The 15,788-nt window shown below is 43.7% G+C and overlaps 1 protein-coding gene across 2 annotated transcripts in view; it reads right to left on the bottom strand.

Moving 5' to 3' along the window:
- Positions 1–894: 894 nt before the first annotated feature.
- Positions 895–15,788, bottom strand: part of TNFAIP2 (TNF alpha induced protein 2) — a 32,122-nt gene continuing 17,228 nt past the window's right edge. For both annotated transcript variants that reach the window (XM_006267952.4, XM_059723251.1), the window contains 9 exons: positions 12,131–12,245; positions 10,371–10,493; positions 9,064–9,164; positions 8,688–8,786; positions 7,204–7,327; positions 6,205–6,327; positions 4,658–4,813; positions 3,840–3,961; positions 895–3,186 (listed from right to left, as the gene is read on the bottom strand). In XM_006267952.4, coding sequence (XP_006268014.2) covers positions 3,045–3,186; positions 3,840–3,961; positions 4,658–4,813; positions 6,205–6,327; positions 7,204–7,327; positions 8,688–8,786; positions 9,064–9,164; positions 10,371–10,493; positions 12,131–12,245 — 1,105 coding nt within the window. In that variant the 3' untranslated portion in view covers positions 895–3,044. The remainder of the gene's footprint in view (positions 3,187–3,839; positions 3,962–4,657; positions 4,814–6,204; positions 6,328–7,203; positions 7,328–8,687; positions 8,787–9,063; positions 9,165–10,370; positions 10,494–12,130; positions 12,246–15,788) is intronic.

Here is a 15,788-nt window from a genome sequence, read left to right as displayed (position 1 = left end):
TTTTTATGAAGTCCAGTGTCTTAGTTCTGCTGCCCTCCCTCCTTCCTCTCCTGAGGATCTTGGATTCCATCATTTCATGATCACAGTCCCGAGTTACCTTCCACCTTCAGTCTAAACCTCCATGTTAGTGAACAACAAGTCAAGGAGCTTCTCCATTTCTTGTTGGCCTCTCTGCTATCTGTACCAAAATGTTCTTCCTAACACACTTTAAGAACTTGCTGGACTGCTTGTGTGCTGCAGTATTTCCCTCCCAGATGCCTTGATAATTAAAGTCCCCCATGAGAACCGGGTCCTGTGATATGAAAATTTCCTTCACTTTTTTTAAAGAAGGCCTCATCTACCTCTTGTGCCTGGTTTGGTGGCCTATAACAGGTGCTACCATGACATCCCCTACTGCTGCTCTTCCCTCTGACCTTTACCTAGAGGCTTTCCACAGGCCCTCCTTCCACTTTGTACTGCACTTAAAAACATGTGTACATCTCCTTTATATAAAAGGCTACACCTCCTTTTTCCCTCTCCTGTCCTACCACAAGTTTTATGCATCTATGAATCTTCCAGTACCTTTGTGAGGGATCATGTACACCAGTCTTGCTGTACACCCATATACCTATAATTTGAAACACACAGATTTTTTAATTGCCTTATTCTTTTCTGCAACATTGGCAATGTCCAGAAGTGATCTTGAACTGGGGGGCTGGTGATTTGGTGGTTAAATGAGTGTAATTCCCCTTTTTAGTACCAACTAGTGTGGGAGTGGGATTTGGGCTTTTATATGCCAGTGAACCCACTATATGGTGAATTGTGCTTCCAACCAATGTCTCCTGTTAATAGCATGAGAACGTGCATGTGTAACAAGGGTGCTCACATATAATAAGAATGAAATGTACTCTCAAACATTAGTAACGGGCTTTTTTTATTAATTATTTATATTGCAGGAGTGTCTAGAGGCCAACTAGGTTGGAATACACTCTGACAATCTCTGCTCTAAAGAGCATGAGAAGCCAGGTTGAAGTGAACCCGGGTACAATATTACAATATGCTCTGACAATACAAACGCAGCTTTTTCTTTTCTGTCTCCAGGCTGTACCGTCAATGTATTATGCACTTGAGCCTAAGAGCCTTCCAGGTGACAGTGCATTCTGAAAGTACTAAAAGGATCTAATACATTAGGATTATACATACATAAGATACAGATGGTAAACACAATCAGAGGTATAACTCAGCTACATGTTCAACACATTTAATACTGTTTAAATATAAACACTGCATGCAAAGATCTCCAGTGAAAGAGGAAAATTAAAACAGGATGCTAAAATATACCAATGATCTATATCTACCTATGGAAATATAGCCAGAGGCTTAGAAAGCAGAAACTAAAGTGCTGTGTATAAAAGGCTTGGTCACATTTTAAAATATTTTTACATGTATTTGCATACAAATACCACTGCATGGCTTGTGCACAATCTTTATTAACCCACCCGCTTTCCAGATGGGCTTTCTACAGAGATGCAAATATTTAGGGAGGGGAAAGGATAAGAAAGGAAAGGGAAAAAATTATTAAACAAGCTGAATTGTTTTGGCCATTTAATTTGCTTGTCAAACAGTTGGGTTGTGACAATGTACATGTAGGTTTTCAAATCCAATCTACCTTGAGGGGAGTGGGGGAAAGGGCAATGAATGGGAGACTTGTGTTGATGTGACTGGCCCCAATTCAGCTGAATACCTAAAGTGTGTGCTCATGCCCCAGCCCAGCCCTGTAGACTGCTGAAGTCAATGGAGGCTGAAACATGCTTTATTGACTAGGGAGGATATAAGTAAGTCATTACATTCTTTACTAAGCTGGGGGTCTTAAGAGTGTAAGAGGCACTGCAGTACATAACTAGCTATTGGCACCTAGCTTTATGTTAGTGGAGTGTAACTCAATGGAAACAAAAATATGAACAGTTAGCTATGACGCCAATCCCATATGGAATTCTAATGGCATTTCAGTATATGGAGCCTAATATGCCAAGAAGGCTTAGATGGTCACACCTCACAGAGGTGAATGGGATATGTGGGGGATAGGAAGTTTTTATACCCAACCTTTGGCTGAGTGCTACTGTATGCCCAGGGAGGGTTTTCTGCAAGGCAGGCTAGCAGGGCAGCAGCTGGCCATGGCCTCACAGCTGGCAAGTGCAAGAACTTGGATTTTTTTAAAAGCAAAATTGTGGGATGTGCAGTAAGGCCCTCAGCTCTCAAAGCTCTGCCACTCTGGGCTGTGATCTGCTTTCCATAATACTTAAGTATGTCTTCAAAGTGAACGCTTTGGCTGTTTCACAAAGAAAAGAATATTCTGTGTTTGAAAGCTTGTCTAAATCTATCCCAGTCATGCAGTGGTTTCAATAAGACATCATGCATGAGAATTCTAGTCTTAGATGAGCTGTTTTTGCAGACCATCATGATGGCAGCCTTGGGTCCTCTCCAGACTCTTCCTCACGCTCTAATGTAATGGGTGGAGAAGCTGCTGAGTCAAAATGCCAGCAGATGCCTACACAGCATGCTCTGAAATGATTCTCCAGTTGCTTTATATTTTGCTTGTTTATTTTCCCCCCAAAGATTAACAAAGTGCTTCATCCTCCATAGGGGACAAGCCATGGGTCAAAGTGCTTTGCAGACATTGGCTGATTCATTAGCTTGATTCCTTAGCACTGCTGTGAGGTCTTTAATGTGCCCACCTTATAGATGGGCTGACAGTGGCATGAAGGCTTGTGCCCTAGACTTCAGAGGGAGTCAGTGTCTGGTTTAGGAAATCTCCATCTGTTATTCAAGGCACTGGGTTCTATCTTCTCCTATCTGTACACAGAGCAGGCCAGTTGCCATCAGGACCCCTGTGGCAGATTGACAGAAGGGCTTTATGTATGTTATGTTTTCCTACAGAAAAATGCTGCTGCACATACTGTGACAGAGTGGGACCAAAAGGCTTCTGCCTCCCACACTTGAGTAGCGACTCAACTATCTTAGCACACAGTCCTGTGCGGGAAGAGTGCCACAGGCGGGACTGAAGCCTAGGACACCTTTATAGCTGAAAAAAGTGGTGTACGGGAAGTGGTCGGTGCTCCACTCTGATCCAAGTAGCTCTGGACGCTTTTGATTTCGCTGTTGGTCAAGTTTCCCTTGATGTACAAGATGGCAGCAAGGTGCTTTTTGCTATTGGACAGAAAGTAGGAGATATTAGAGAAGAGGCCTACACCTCAATAGGATCTTCCCATGGCCCTAATCTGGGTGCCATAGTCATTTTTCCTCAATGGCTGTGTTTGTGTGTGTGTGGGGGGGGGGGGATCAGGGAGGCGGTGGCCAACATGCTATTATCTCAGTTCTATGGATGGGACCTGAGGCGTGGGGTGACCAGTGCCCAAGCATCAATAGAAATTAATCATTTAACTGCCTTTAAGGACCCAAGTCTAAAGATATGTTGATACTTCTTATGCTGTTGAGAGCATACCCACTTGCTTCCACACTGAATGCTGCAAAGTGGAAATGAGGCAGTGAAGCTTCCCTGATGGTGCTTCCCGACTCCCCTCTGTGCTCTGAAGCATACCGGAGATGGAGTGTGAGCATGGCAGTGAGGGGTGTCCCTAGACAGCTTTGCTAGGTTTGGTGCATATGGAGAGGGCATAAGTGAGCGGGTCTGGGAGAGACTCCTCAGTGATCAGACAGGAAATCTGTGGGGGAGCAGATAACTGAATCTAGTCTCCCAGGCCCTGGCCAAGGAAAATGGTGCGTGCAGACTAAGGAAGCCACCGTACCTCTAGCACTATAAAGTCTATTAGTATTTCCAAATACTATCTGGTTCCTCTCACCTGATATCCGGGTATGTTTTAGCAAGCATAGCAACTTCGATTTTCATGGCGCTCGAGTCTTGCAGTCGGATTATTTCTGCCAGTTTGGGCAGTACAGAGTCCAGCCATGTGGCTTCAGATCCCTATCAGAAAAGGAATAAGAGAAAACAGTTGGTAATCCAGGCGTGCTGTGATTACAGAGCCTCCTCTGGGCTCTTGAAGGGGTGGGGAGGCTGCTCCATGAACTCTACTTAATAACATTCCAGCTCACTGTTTTGGATGCAATTTGGCCAGTGTATAAGGATTAAATGATGATGATAAATGATGCTCGGAGTTTCCAGAATATATTCTAATTGGGGTTGGGCCCTGGACAGGCTGGCAGAAATGGACTGAGTTGGATGTATTTTTAAAACCTCTTAAAAGCCTACTTCTAAAAGCCTTGTCTTTAGTTAACTGTGCAGAGTTTGATTTGCTCCAGCTGTGAGTTCTTCCTGCTACATCCAGTGAGTTGTGGGAAGGTTCTGGAGAACTAACAACAATCCCTTTCTCAACTACCTAATCTACTTGTTGGCTTTGTCTATGTACAATGACTTGATTTGCCTAGCAGTTGCCTGCTGTCTCCCATCCTTAGATGTATGCCTGTTTCTGAGACCTTTCCCCTATCTACCCAGGCAAGAGCCCCAAGTAGACCTGCTTTCCAGCTGCTGAAAGACTCTTGCTGTGTTTAGCAACCCCTTGAAAAACTAAACACTGTTTGAAGGCATATGCCAGATGCTCAGGATAGCCTGCAAGGAACAGGTTCAAGTGCCAGTGCTGATGTGGTGAGCAATCACACCTACGTTTTTTGTGCAGAAGGTTTGCAAGAGGGAGGCGTCATTTGTAATGCATTTTGCCAAGTTTTGCTGAAGTTCTGGAGTTTTCAGGGTGACTCTCTTCTTCATTAGCCTCACAATGTACTCTCTAACCAAGTGAATGTGAATCTTCTCCATAATGCCCTGTAAGGGAGGGAAACGTTAATCAGCTTATTAGGGTTGTATGTCCAGAAAAGTGTAATGATGCATAAAACATGGGAACAAACCTGCCCTACTGTTGGGCAAGGAGTTTGCACCCATACCGCTAGCACTTGACTGTAGTGGTGTAACACCTGTCTCTGTAGCCCCTCCTGTTTTATGTCTGAGCACAATGGGGAATGGTGGATATAGGAGGGTGGGTGAGGTGCAGAGTTTCCAGGTTTGGAGCATGTGAGTGGGAGTGGGTGGGTGAGGCATGCTTGGGAGAGCACAAATATTGGGGCCCCCCCAAGAAAAATCAGGAAGTGGTAGAGAGAGGCAGTAACCAGGGGAAAATTGACATGGGCCATCAGGGGCATTGTGGGTAGGTTAAGGAAAAGGTTGCTTATAACTTCTTGCATAACATCAGAAGGATGTTACATTGTGCATGTGGACTGAGGGCAGCGTGGCCCCAAGGCTGTGAAATCTGCCACCACAAATTCCTACTCTTGTTTCTGTCAAGGAAGCCCAGGGACTTCAGTAGCATGGACCTTGTAATTTGCCACTGTCTCAGACCGGCACCAGAGGCATGTCCTACACTGTACACAATGGGGCTTTCCTAACGAGCAAATGTGTTGGAATTGGCTCTATTTCCAGCATGGTAATTTCGCACTGAGAAAATGGGACACTTGGAAAATACCTATAAATGGTATGTGAAGTGTGGCAGTATCCCCAGGAAACAGGAAGCTGTCTTATTTCCACCTATTTCGCTCTCTGATTACACGAGATACAGAGTACATTTAGATTACTAAAAATATAATTGCAGGATATTTGGACCTCTTTTGTGGAGACTTTCTATTGGCTTTATGATGTTTGTTGTAGAAACACTAGAAATCTGGATTTGGTCCCACACGTTAACTCAGATGTACCCGAGACTGAAATTTTGCAACAGCTAGGCTGCTGGTAAAATGGAGTTTGCATCTGTGCAGGCCTTCTTGGGCTGAAAGGACCGATAGCCAAAATCCTGTTGTAGAGGATGCCTTATTTTGGAGAGTCATCATAATATTGATTCGTATCTAGCTCCTCATTCCCATTCTCAATGCTACATTAACTGCAAAATGAGCTATGCAACTGTCTTTGGAGAAGAGCAGGCTCAGGTCATGGCTGTATGGGGATAGTCTGGATTAAATGTCAAAGGATTCCCTCTGATGGGAAGAGAGCTTTGTAGCGGGGAAAAGCTCATCGATCTAAATAGGGTGATGTTGGCACAGGAAAAGGCATGCCCAGTCACCTGCCAAAGTGAGAAGTACATGTGTATCTCAGTAAATAAGTGGTTCCTAGCCAAACAGCTAGGTTCAGGTTTCCTAGAATTGTTCCACTGTTTCCCTGCAACTTACCTTATAGAAAGGGTCTCGAAGAGTGTGGAATTCTGAAAGGGAACTGCTGGTGGTTTTGAGGATCTCCTCCATGATACTTTCGGTGCAAGCCCACTTATTTTGGGTAAACTTTTTAAACAGGGGCTGAAGAAAGAAAAGGTCTGGTCAGCTTCTACAAAGCAAAACTGTGAAGTGCCAAGTATATTCAGAGATTTAAAATTTCATACAGCCACGCAAATGTGTTTGGTCCTATATGAAGAACTTGAAGATGCCCTGCTAAAGGGGGGGGGGGGGGGGGAAGTGAATTATACCCCCCACCCCTCCACTCTGAAACATTTTATAATGATGAGGACAGGTGGCCTGAAATGCTTTAATAAAAGATCCCTTTTCTGTTTCCATTTTTAATGAGATTTTCATGTCCTGTCTTCCCCAGTGACATTACAAGATGCAAGGGAAGGGAAGCTAGGCAATTATGGGAACAAATTTGGGTTGTATTTAATCTCAAAACAAAATAGAAAAAATGGTGTCAACTAATATATCAAATAATGAGCACTGAGAGAGAGGGAGCCTAGGATAAAGGAAAAATACTCTGTCCTTTCATTAAGGTGCGAGTCCACAGTAAACATCCTCAAGAGCTCCCAAGAAGCTCTCCTGAAAAAAGGCAAAATTTCCCATATAGAGAAATCAACTTCAAGGGTACTAGTCTCTTGGATAAAAACAGCAAGATGATGAACTCAACCATGTATATATTACTGAGGTGATGATACTGATGAGATGGATGAAGCTATAAGTCTGGGTTGCCACAGATGGCTGTATACAATTTGGGGTTGTCATGTGTTGGTTTTTTTCCTTTTTTGTTTTTCTGAACACAAGACCATGGACTTTCTTTTAAAAAATTGTGTTGAACTTTTATTTATTTATTTTTGCCTTAAATCTATTAAAACACTTCCCCTCTATGGAAATCTTCCACATATGAGATATGACTAGAATATTCATGTATATAATATATATATGTCATACCTTTAATTCCAGAAACAAATCTTGAAGCAGCACATTATAAGCACTGTTCTCAATTTCATTAAGTGTGGCGAGAATACTAGCTTTTGTATCATCTGGTGTGGATACAGTTTTCTCAGCGTGGGTTCTGAAACAAATGGCCAGAGGTTAAGAATAATGTATTGCATACTTTTCCCACTAGCATTTCTGTTTTGTATTTTAAAGTTTCAGAAAATAAAATTCAGCACCAGGACATAATGTTTGGATCTCTACCCAAAATGTAATCTAGAATTTTAAGTGGTTTCCATGTCCTAGGGTAGAAGTGTTATTTGGAAGGGTTGCTGAGTGTTTTGTACTATGAGATTACTTTCATATCAGTCTGTCTGGAAGTTGTCCTATCAGTGGTTATTTGAAGTGTGTATAAATAATTGCTGCCTATATAAACAACAAAGCCACAACCTGGCACCCAGACAGTAATGACCTAGTCCTGTAGAGGCCAAATTGACATAGGAATGCATGGGAGTCAGTTAGTATCAAAATCCCTCCCTCCTTGTATGCATGGCAATGGTTCTCTCCATAAGAGATTTTGAGTGAGCTGGGCTATAGTGAGGTCAGAAGGGTACACCGGGCAGACGCATGACCACTGATGCACATGAAATGGAGGGTAGCAGCAGGTCAGATCTTCTGCTTGCTCCTATACTGCAGAGGGGAGTTGGTGGTTTCATGTTGGGCTGTAGGATTCTGTTCCTTGACCTCTACGACTTTTGAATACATGGTTTTTACTCAGGCTGTGAACTCTCATCTGGATTTCATTTCCTTCAAATATGTTATTAAAATACCACAGTACATGACCCCCTGCCAGGGTAACTTTGGTAGCAGAATGCTGACGGAGAGCTGCACAGCTTGTCAGAGAAAAATACAGTTGCGGAAACTGTCCAAATAGCATGAATTGCCCTATTCCTAGGTTAAATCCACAAAACACTGTGGGATTACCCCTACCAATGGCTACACAAACTAGGTGACTTGCCAGTGATCAGTCGGTGTAAGAGCCAGGTGTGGAACCTGGGGGTCCTGGCCCCAAAGCTTTCCTTTAACTAGGAGGCAGACCTTCTGCTCAATGAGAGGAACACTTGAATCTTGGGGGAACAAGATTATTAGTTGAAACTAGTTTATTAGTTGAAGATTAATGAAGAAATTATTAGTTGAAAGTCTTAGGGTGGGATTCTCTGCTCCTGTATGAATGACTTCTGTGGTGCTATGATGATTTATATTAGCTACAAGTCTCTCTTGGGTTACAAATAGGAATGCATGTAGTAATGTTCAATCAGATATTTTGGATACCAGGTATTAGAAGTTGCTCTGTTTGAATATCATTTTAAATTCTTAGAAAAATATGGACTACAATTAAGGGTACATTTGATACACCCTTAGTTGGTATATTTACTTCTACAGGCTTAGATCATATTATTCATTAAAAAGCTTAAACAAGGCAATTGATTCTTACTTACCTAAAACTTGCACAGTTATTCACATTTGCAATTATTGTTTCCTTGAAATATCTGTGCTGTCTGTTTTTCTCTTTAAATTCTTCTAAAGCCTTCTTATAGCTAAAGAGAAGATTGAAGAAGAAATAATGATTAGTAACTTAGCTAACTGATACCAATGCTACTCTGCTGCAGTGTCTTTCAAACTGGCTTTTGGGTTGGGTACCCCTTTTGTAAGTTTTCTTCCTTCTCCACTTATCTTTCTCATTTTCTCTTCTGCTCTCATATTCCTTCTTCCCTTGTACCTCCAAGATGACTGCCATATGCCCCCTACGGTTTCATGTTATCCCAGTTCAAGAACCACTGATCAGGTGTCCTTCTGACACCTGTCTTACCGCACCTTTTCAAGAAAGTCGACAGCTCCACCAACAGTATGGTTGAGGCTTGCTTGCCCAGGTCAGGGGTTATTTCCTCAGCTCGTTTTTGTCCTCCATGGATAGTCTATGGAACAAGAATTAAACAATAACTTCAAATGTCTAAGGGTCCAAACAGACAGGTAAACTGCTAAGGTGGTTGGAGCTATTTTCACTATAGTTTGCAGTACCAACCAAGATGAGGGGACCACTGCACTAGGTTCTGCTCAGGTGCAGGTAAGAGACCGTTCCTGCTCCAAAAATCTTGCACAGCTAAGTAGATAAGATTGCCTGGAGTCAGGAAAAGGAGCAGATGCCCCAGAAGGTGAAATGGCTTCTTAGGACACAGGTCTCCTTTGAGACTCTATTTGTACCTGTCCTGAATCCAGGGCCAAGCTTCCATAGACTGAACCCCCCACCTCCCCAGCAATACACAAGGGGACTGTGCTTATTTGGGACACTAAAGCAAATTGTTATCTCTGATTTCAAATCAAGAGGAAGAAGACATTAAACAGCTATTTTGTTGTAGGGGAGGCCTGAACATAGCCCTTCTAGTTTTTGCCAAGCGCCAGATGATTTTGTTTAAAAATCTAACCCTAGCATAAAACCAAAGAATTGCATTTACAGACAACAAAAAAAACTAATTTAAGAAGGATGGGAAGTGAGAGGGGACAGGGAGAGAATGGGGAATACTCATGTCTGAGAAAAGAAGATGGGGGATCAGAGTAATCTGTCTAAATAAAATTCCCGAAACTTAACGAGACCCAACAACAAACAACTGTCCCTTTGCCCACGTGTCTGGAAGAGGTGTTTATTCTGCTTTCTCCAATATGTTAACTGATACTGATGGTTTGGTTTGGTTTTGCTTAAGAGTACAGAAGGGTGAGATTTCCCTTCACCACAGTGGAGATGTTTTTCCAAGGCTGCAGAGCAGGAGGTACTGGATCACCCCAAAGAATCAGCTACTTTTACTAAAGTCAGAGGATCCTAGTGGATAGGACTTGAGCCTTGGGTTGTCTAGGCTCTGACTTCCTCTAACCTTTGAAAATCACTTAGCCTCCCTGTACTTTATGTGACTTTTTGTGAGGATAAATCTATTTAATTAACAAATGCTCAGTAATTGGGGTAATGAAAGTGGTAAGTAGCTCTATAAATTTTCCATTGCATTATTTTTTTTCTGTTTATGTGGCTAGCTGGAGCATTTTTAATGGGTTGTGCAAACTCTGATACAAGCACAGTTTAATTATTTTTAATATTTACTGGCTCATTTAAAAATACAGTGCATTTTTATTACCTGGAGAACATGGAAGTCTAATTCATTATGAAAATATTTTTCGGGTTTCTCTGGTTCCTTCTCTTCTGTCCATCTTCTGATTTCTAATTCCAAAGTCTTGCCCAACCAGTTCTTGACATTAGCCTTTGGAAAACCAAAAAAACCCCAGCAACATTTACCATAAACCGAACAAACAATTTCTATTGCAACTCATTTTCTCTGGGCTAGAATTTACACAGAGACCACACTCTTTGTCTAGACATTTACAGCAGACCCCACAGAGAGCTCAAAAGAATCTCTCCCCTACTCAGAGCTTCAACTTTTCAAATATTTTAAAAGCAACAATTTCTTTAAAATGGAGCTGCCAGACACCTGGTGGATGTGTCAGTCACTGCCATGGGCAGCATGAGAGCTCCACCTTTTGGGGTTCTGGAGATGGCAACATTTCTTTTACTTCATTTTGGGTCACCAAAGCTGAGGACCAAATCCTGCTCCATGCCAGTTGCATACTAAATTGAGATATTCATGTGTAAAGGCTATATGCTACCCTTTGGGTCTAGTCCTGAGGCAGGGGCACATTATCTTCTCCTGTTACAAGCTCAAAAGCAGTAGTGTAACTAAGGGAGGGGTGAGCACAGCCCCAGCTTTTGGTGCTGGCCTGGGGGTGATATGGTGGAGGAACAAAAAATTAGCAGCCCTTGCCACTGCTTTCCTGGCTGCCACGCCACTGCTGGGTGCAGAGCTGAGCAGTTGCACCTCTACTTGAAAGATGGAGCCGTCAGAATATCCTGAGGTTCTTTGGCATTTCTAGTGAGAGCTCCCTTGGGGGAGAGATGTGAAGTACTGCTCCTAATTCCCAGAGGCCACAGGTAATGGAAGCTCCTCATGACCCTTCAGTCCTTACACTCCCCTCCTTCAAGGCAGCACACGAGTTAATGCTGTGTTGTTTGTTGGCATATTTCCCCCTGCCCAGATGTCAGACCACAGGGAGATGTGGACTGCACAGAATGGCTGTATCTTGGCTCTGACCTGTCTTGCTCCTGAGATGCATGTTGGATAGCTGCAGAGACCGCCCCCCCAAATGTTGTACTGTTTACTCAGACTTAGCTCATTGCTCCCAGCTGGAAATGATTATAGCTCATTACTCCAGACGGAGCTTTCTCTACTTGCACCCTTTCGAGAACTGCAGCCCGGCATTTCTGATGCAGCAAGGGCACTAAATTCTATGCACACTGAACAAACAAATCAAGAAAAGTTGCTTCTGTGTTTTATGTCTGTGCAACAGGAAGTTGTTCAGAGCACTAGAGCATCAAACTTTCCAAGTCAGACCTACAGAATTGCATGGACATGATTTATCTCTCACCTGGAGGTGCACACCAGCAGTCCCTTCCTGGGCACTATACTGGACATGCCCTTTTTGCATGTTTAACTGATCATTGGCCCCATTAAGATCTTTGGGGGTGTGTGGGGTTTTTTCCTCTGAGCATACTATTTCTGGGACGATCACTGTTTTTTGAACAATACCCTTCCTCCCCCAAAGTTAGTATATGAACTTGTGTGAAGGCTGTAGCAGTATTCTGTAGGTCAGTGGGTTTGAGGAATGAGGAAAGACTCTCCATTTCCTGCCAGGAAAATTGGGCAAACATGTGAGCTTGAAGTATATAGACAACTACAGGGGCAGCAAAATAACGTTCAGCTGCTGTGCCATTGAGAAGGCAGCTTCATGGAGGAATGTTACAGATATAAGAAAGGTAGGAAGACATCCAGGAACAGGCTCTCACCACTTCGTTGCACAAATATTTAGCTTCTAGCTGTTTGATTTGCTTTGCTGGCAAAAGGCTTCCAAGTTTAGCTCCTTCCAAGTCATTCTTCAAAATGGGATTTTTGATTATGTCACTGGAATGACAGAAAAACCAAACAATTGCATTTCTCAGGATAAGTTTAATTAAAGACAGCTGTTTATATAACATTTCCGGAAGAAAGCAGTGAAAGCCAAGGTAAAACTTTATTGCCCTTAAATCTTGGCCTGGTAGGGAAGAAAGGAAGCAATGGCCAGGCTGCACAGCCCTAGTCTCTCTTCCTAGCTTGTTTGTGCCACTAAACAACTGGGTGAAGTTGGCATGGCCTGCCATGGGAATTTGAACAGGGCATACATGTTCTTTTCCCACTGGAACCAGAGGCTGATTTGACTGCCAGTACTGGAGGTCTACTGGGATAGGGGAATTCAAACTCATTCTTGTTCAGCAGCTGGTCAGCATGTGACACTGGCATTTAGCCACAAGATATTTGGAAAATGCTTAAGAGCTTCAGTAATTAAATGACTACTTTTAAGGCAGGGGTGGGCAAAATGAGGCCTGCCAAGCCATTCTATCCAGCCCATGGGGCCCCTAAAAAATTTAGAAAACTAATATTTATCTGCCCTTGATGGCTTGCCAAAACTCACTAAACGGCCCTCTGCCTGAAAGAATTGCCCACCCCTGTTTTAAGGCTGCCTGTTCTGCTATCACTAGGGTAACCATATTATTTTTAAGGAAATCCAGGACACTGTCCCTGCCCCAGGCAGGAGAAGCAGTGTTCAGTCCAGACCGCTGCCCGTTTCCAGCCACTGCTCAGGAGCAGCCAGGCTGGGAGTACAGGCGGCATAGCACCAATCCAGGACTCGTTTCCATTTTCACTAACCAGCCGGGACAGTGTACGAAATCTGGGACCATCACTGGCAAACTGGGATGAATAGTCACCCTAGCTATCGCCATTCCCTCAAAATGCTTGCTGAAGTAGGCACTGCAGATGTGATCTGAAGTGGAATTCCCCTATTGTTCTGGCTTAAATCTGCATGACTTCGCTATGAAAGACATCAGATTTATGTGAGCCTGGGACCGGACTTGGAAACTAGCCTCACCCTTCTGACCCACAACGAATAAATCCAGCAGTTCCCCAATCTCCATGTTTACAGACGACACAGCAATTCTGAAACACTTTTCTATCCTAGCAATAATGCACAGGTTGACTGCATGCGCTGTTAGAAAGGTCAGGTCAGATCTCGGTAGAGCAGAGCTGTCAGAGAGCCTTTGTCACCTTTATATACCCTTAATCCCAGGCAGCTGAGTTTTTAACTGGGTCAAGGGGTAATACTCCTGAAGGAGCTGCTCTGATATCCGAGGGATTGTCGGAGCATGGCAACATGCCTCCTGCTTCATTTGGTGTTTTGGCTGGTTGGGGTGGGAACGGTCAGAGGGAAGCCAGGGGAAGCCCTTCGTACTGGAACTGCGTGTGCCAGAGTAGATGTTAGAAAAGTCACCTAGTGATTTACATATGAATAACATCCAGCAATGATCAGTTGCCTTGTTTAGCTGACTAGAGAGATCTACTGCACAGGCTACTCTGGATGCTTATGTCTGTGTCAGGAACTCAACATAGGTGAAAAACAACCTACAGGAAATACAGAATTAAGTACAACTCATGCACAGTTAGCTAAACTGGTGAAAGTCAAGACTGATGAAATAATGGAGTGTGACCTCGCCCCACTTCCCCCAGAGGCATTCCTGTCATGCTTCCCGTTTTTGAAGGTTATATTCTGCTTTGAGACAAAAAGCCCAGCAATGATTATGACCACAATCCCTCCACATTTCCTCTTCTTTCTTTGCTTCTCCTATTCAATACATGCACATATCACACTGGATCGTGGTACTTCTTAGACAACCGCTCTGTCAAAAGTGCCACTGTTCTGGATAGAATCGTAGAAAATGAGGGATGAAGGACCTCAGGAAGTCGCATCCAGTCCAACCCCCTGCTCAAAGCAGGACCAGCCCCAACTACATCATTCCAGCCAAGCTCTGAGCTGGGTCTTAAAAACCTCCAAAGATAACTCAATCCTAATCCAATGTTCCAGACTAGCAGACAATCACTGGTTAGACTCTACTTCCCAAAATTACTGTTCTCCAAATTCAGAGATCCAAATGTTCTGGTCGATGCCAGACCTTTTCTGAACACCACATGCAGGGGAAGAGGCTTCTGGGATGCACAGAGTTATGTAACTGGGGTAAACACAGCTACAGCCTACACCCCTTTAACTAGGATAATCATTTTTTGCCTGGGAATTGCACCCTGAAATGCTGAAGGACAGGACTCTGGGGCTGTTTCCTTCCACTTTGTCTTGTGTAACATCCTGCAGGAGGATGCCTTGGTTCAAGGGGATTTTTGTGGAAAATGAGTCACTTCATTAGTTCCTAAAGTGCTCCTCCTATCTCACTGCAACTACACAAGGCACAGCCAGGGATTCCCTGCCTTCTGCTGATGCTAGCCATGTGTAATAGCTGGGCAGCTGCTGCAACTCAGAGCACTTGTGAGGAAATTAACCTTGTGCCCAGAGTTGTGTGGGCAGGAGATGTCCAGATGGCATAAATGCCCAACTATTGGGCTTGAGAGTATGCAGAGCAAGAGCAGGTGGTAGGGACTTGCTACTCTGGGGGCAGGCACCACCAGTAAGACTGAACAAAGTCACCTTTATGCACCTGCCACTGAACTGACTGTTCCTTGGAAACTGCTTGGGGTCCAGGCTTACAAATCTGCCCTCTGCTAAAGGGGACTGTTACTGGGTGCTCAGATTATCAGAGGAGACATGGGGAATCTTTCCTGGGGGTTTCTTTTGTTCTTGTGTGTTTGATGTGACAAGGCACGGTGCATGGTGGCATGTTGGAAGCCAGACCTGCTTTCCAGAATTCAGTGCACTGAAGCAAATGGAACCCTTGTGCAAATATTCGTGACATGCCTGCCTTTCTTATTTAGAAGTGGGCTAGTCTCTTGTGCACTTTACCCTCATATGTTGGGCAATATGTTGCATGCAACAGCTTGAACTGAGAGAGTGCTTTAAAAAATAAGATGGGCTGGAAGGAAAGCAAACCCAGCCTTCTCCAAGCCATTAGGTGTGGGGCCAGGTATTGTTAACTATGGATACAACTGTGTGCAGTTTTAAATTCTGTATCCCTCTACAAGTGATTATAATGCAAGCAGCCGATAGGTCTCGAGTGCTGAATTGTTTTTTTTTTGGGGAAGCTTCCGTAACTAACATCGATTAAAATCTAATTTATGAGCAAGCAGCAGTGAGGGGAAGGAGATTAATGCATTTGGGTAATAAAAGCTTTTGCATTCACTGCTTGTGATTTAAGAAGCCAGACTCCTTTTGTTTGATTTTTTCCATATAATGCAATTAGTAGCAGAGCCAGTAGGTCTGTCTGCTGCCACAAAGGAGTTCAGTTCATGCCCTGACAGAAGCCTTATAGCTAATGCTCCACTTTGATAGCAGTTCCAGTCCTTGGCCTTCCACCTCACAGATAAGGAGATGCTGTGCATGTTGTTTAAACAGCATGTGCTGCTCCCAAAATGAGCGCACCTCCTGTTCAGGATGCAGGACTGGGGTTTAATGAGGGGCAACAGGGAAGA

The sequence above is a fragment of the Alligator mississippiensis genome, chromosome 2 (assembly GCF_030867095.1).
Source record: "Alligator mississippiensis isolate rAllMis1 chromosome 2, rAllMis1, whole genome shotgun sequence".
NCBI lineage: Eukaryota > Metazoa > Chordata > Crocodylia > Alligatoridae > Alligator > Alligator mississippiensis.
Note: the sequence above shows the minus strand (reverse complement) of the source record. Positions and strands in the feature narration are given on the sequence as shown.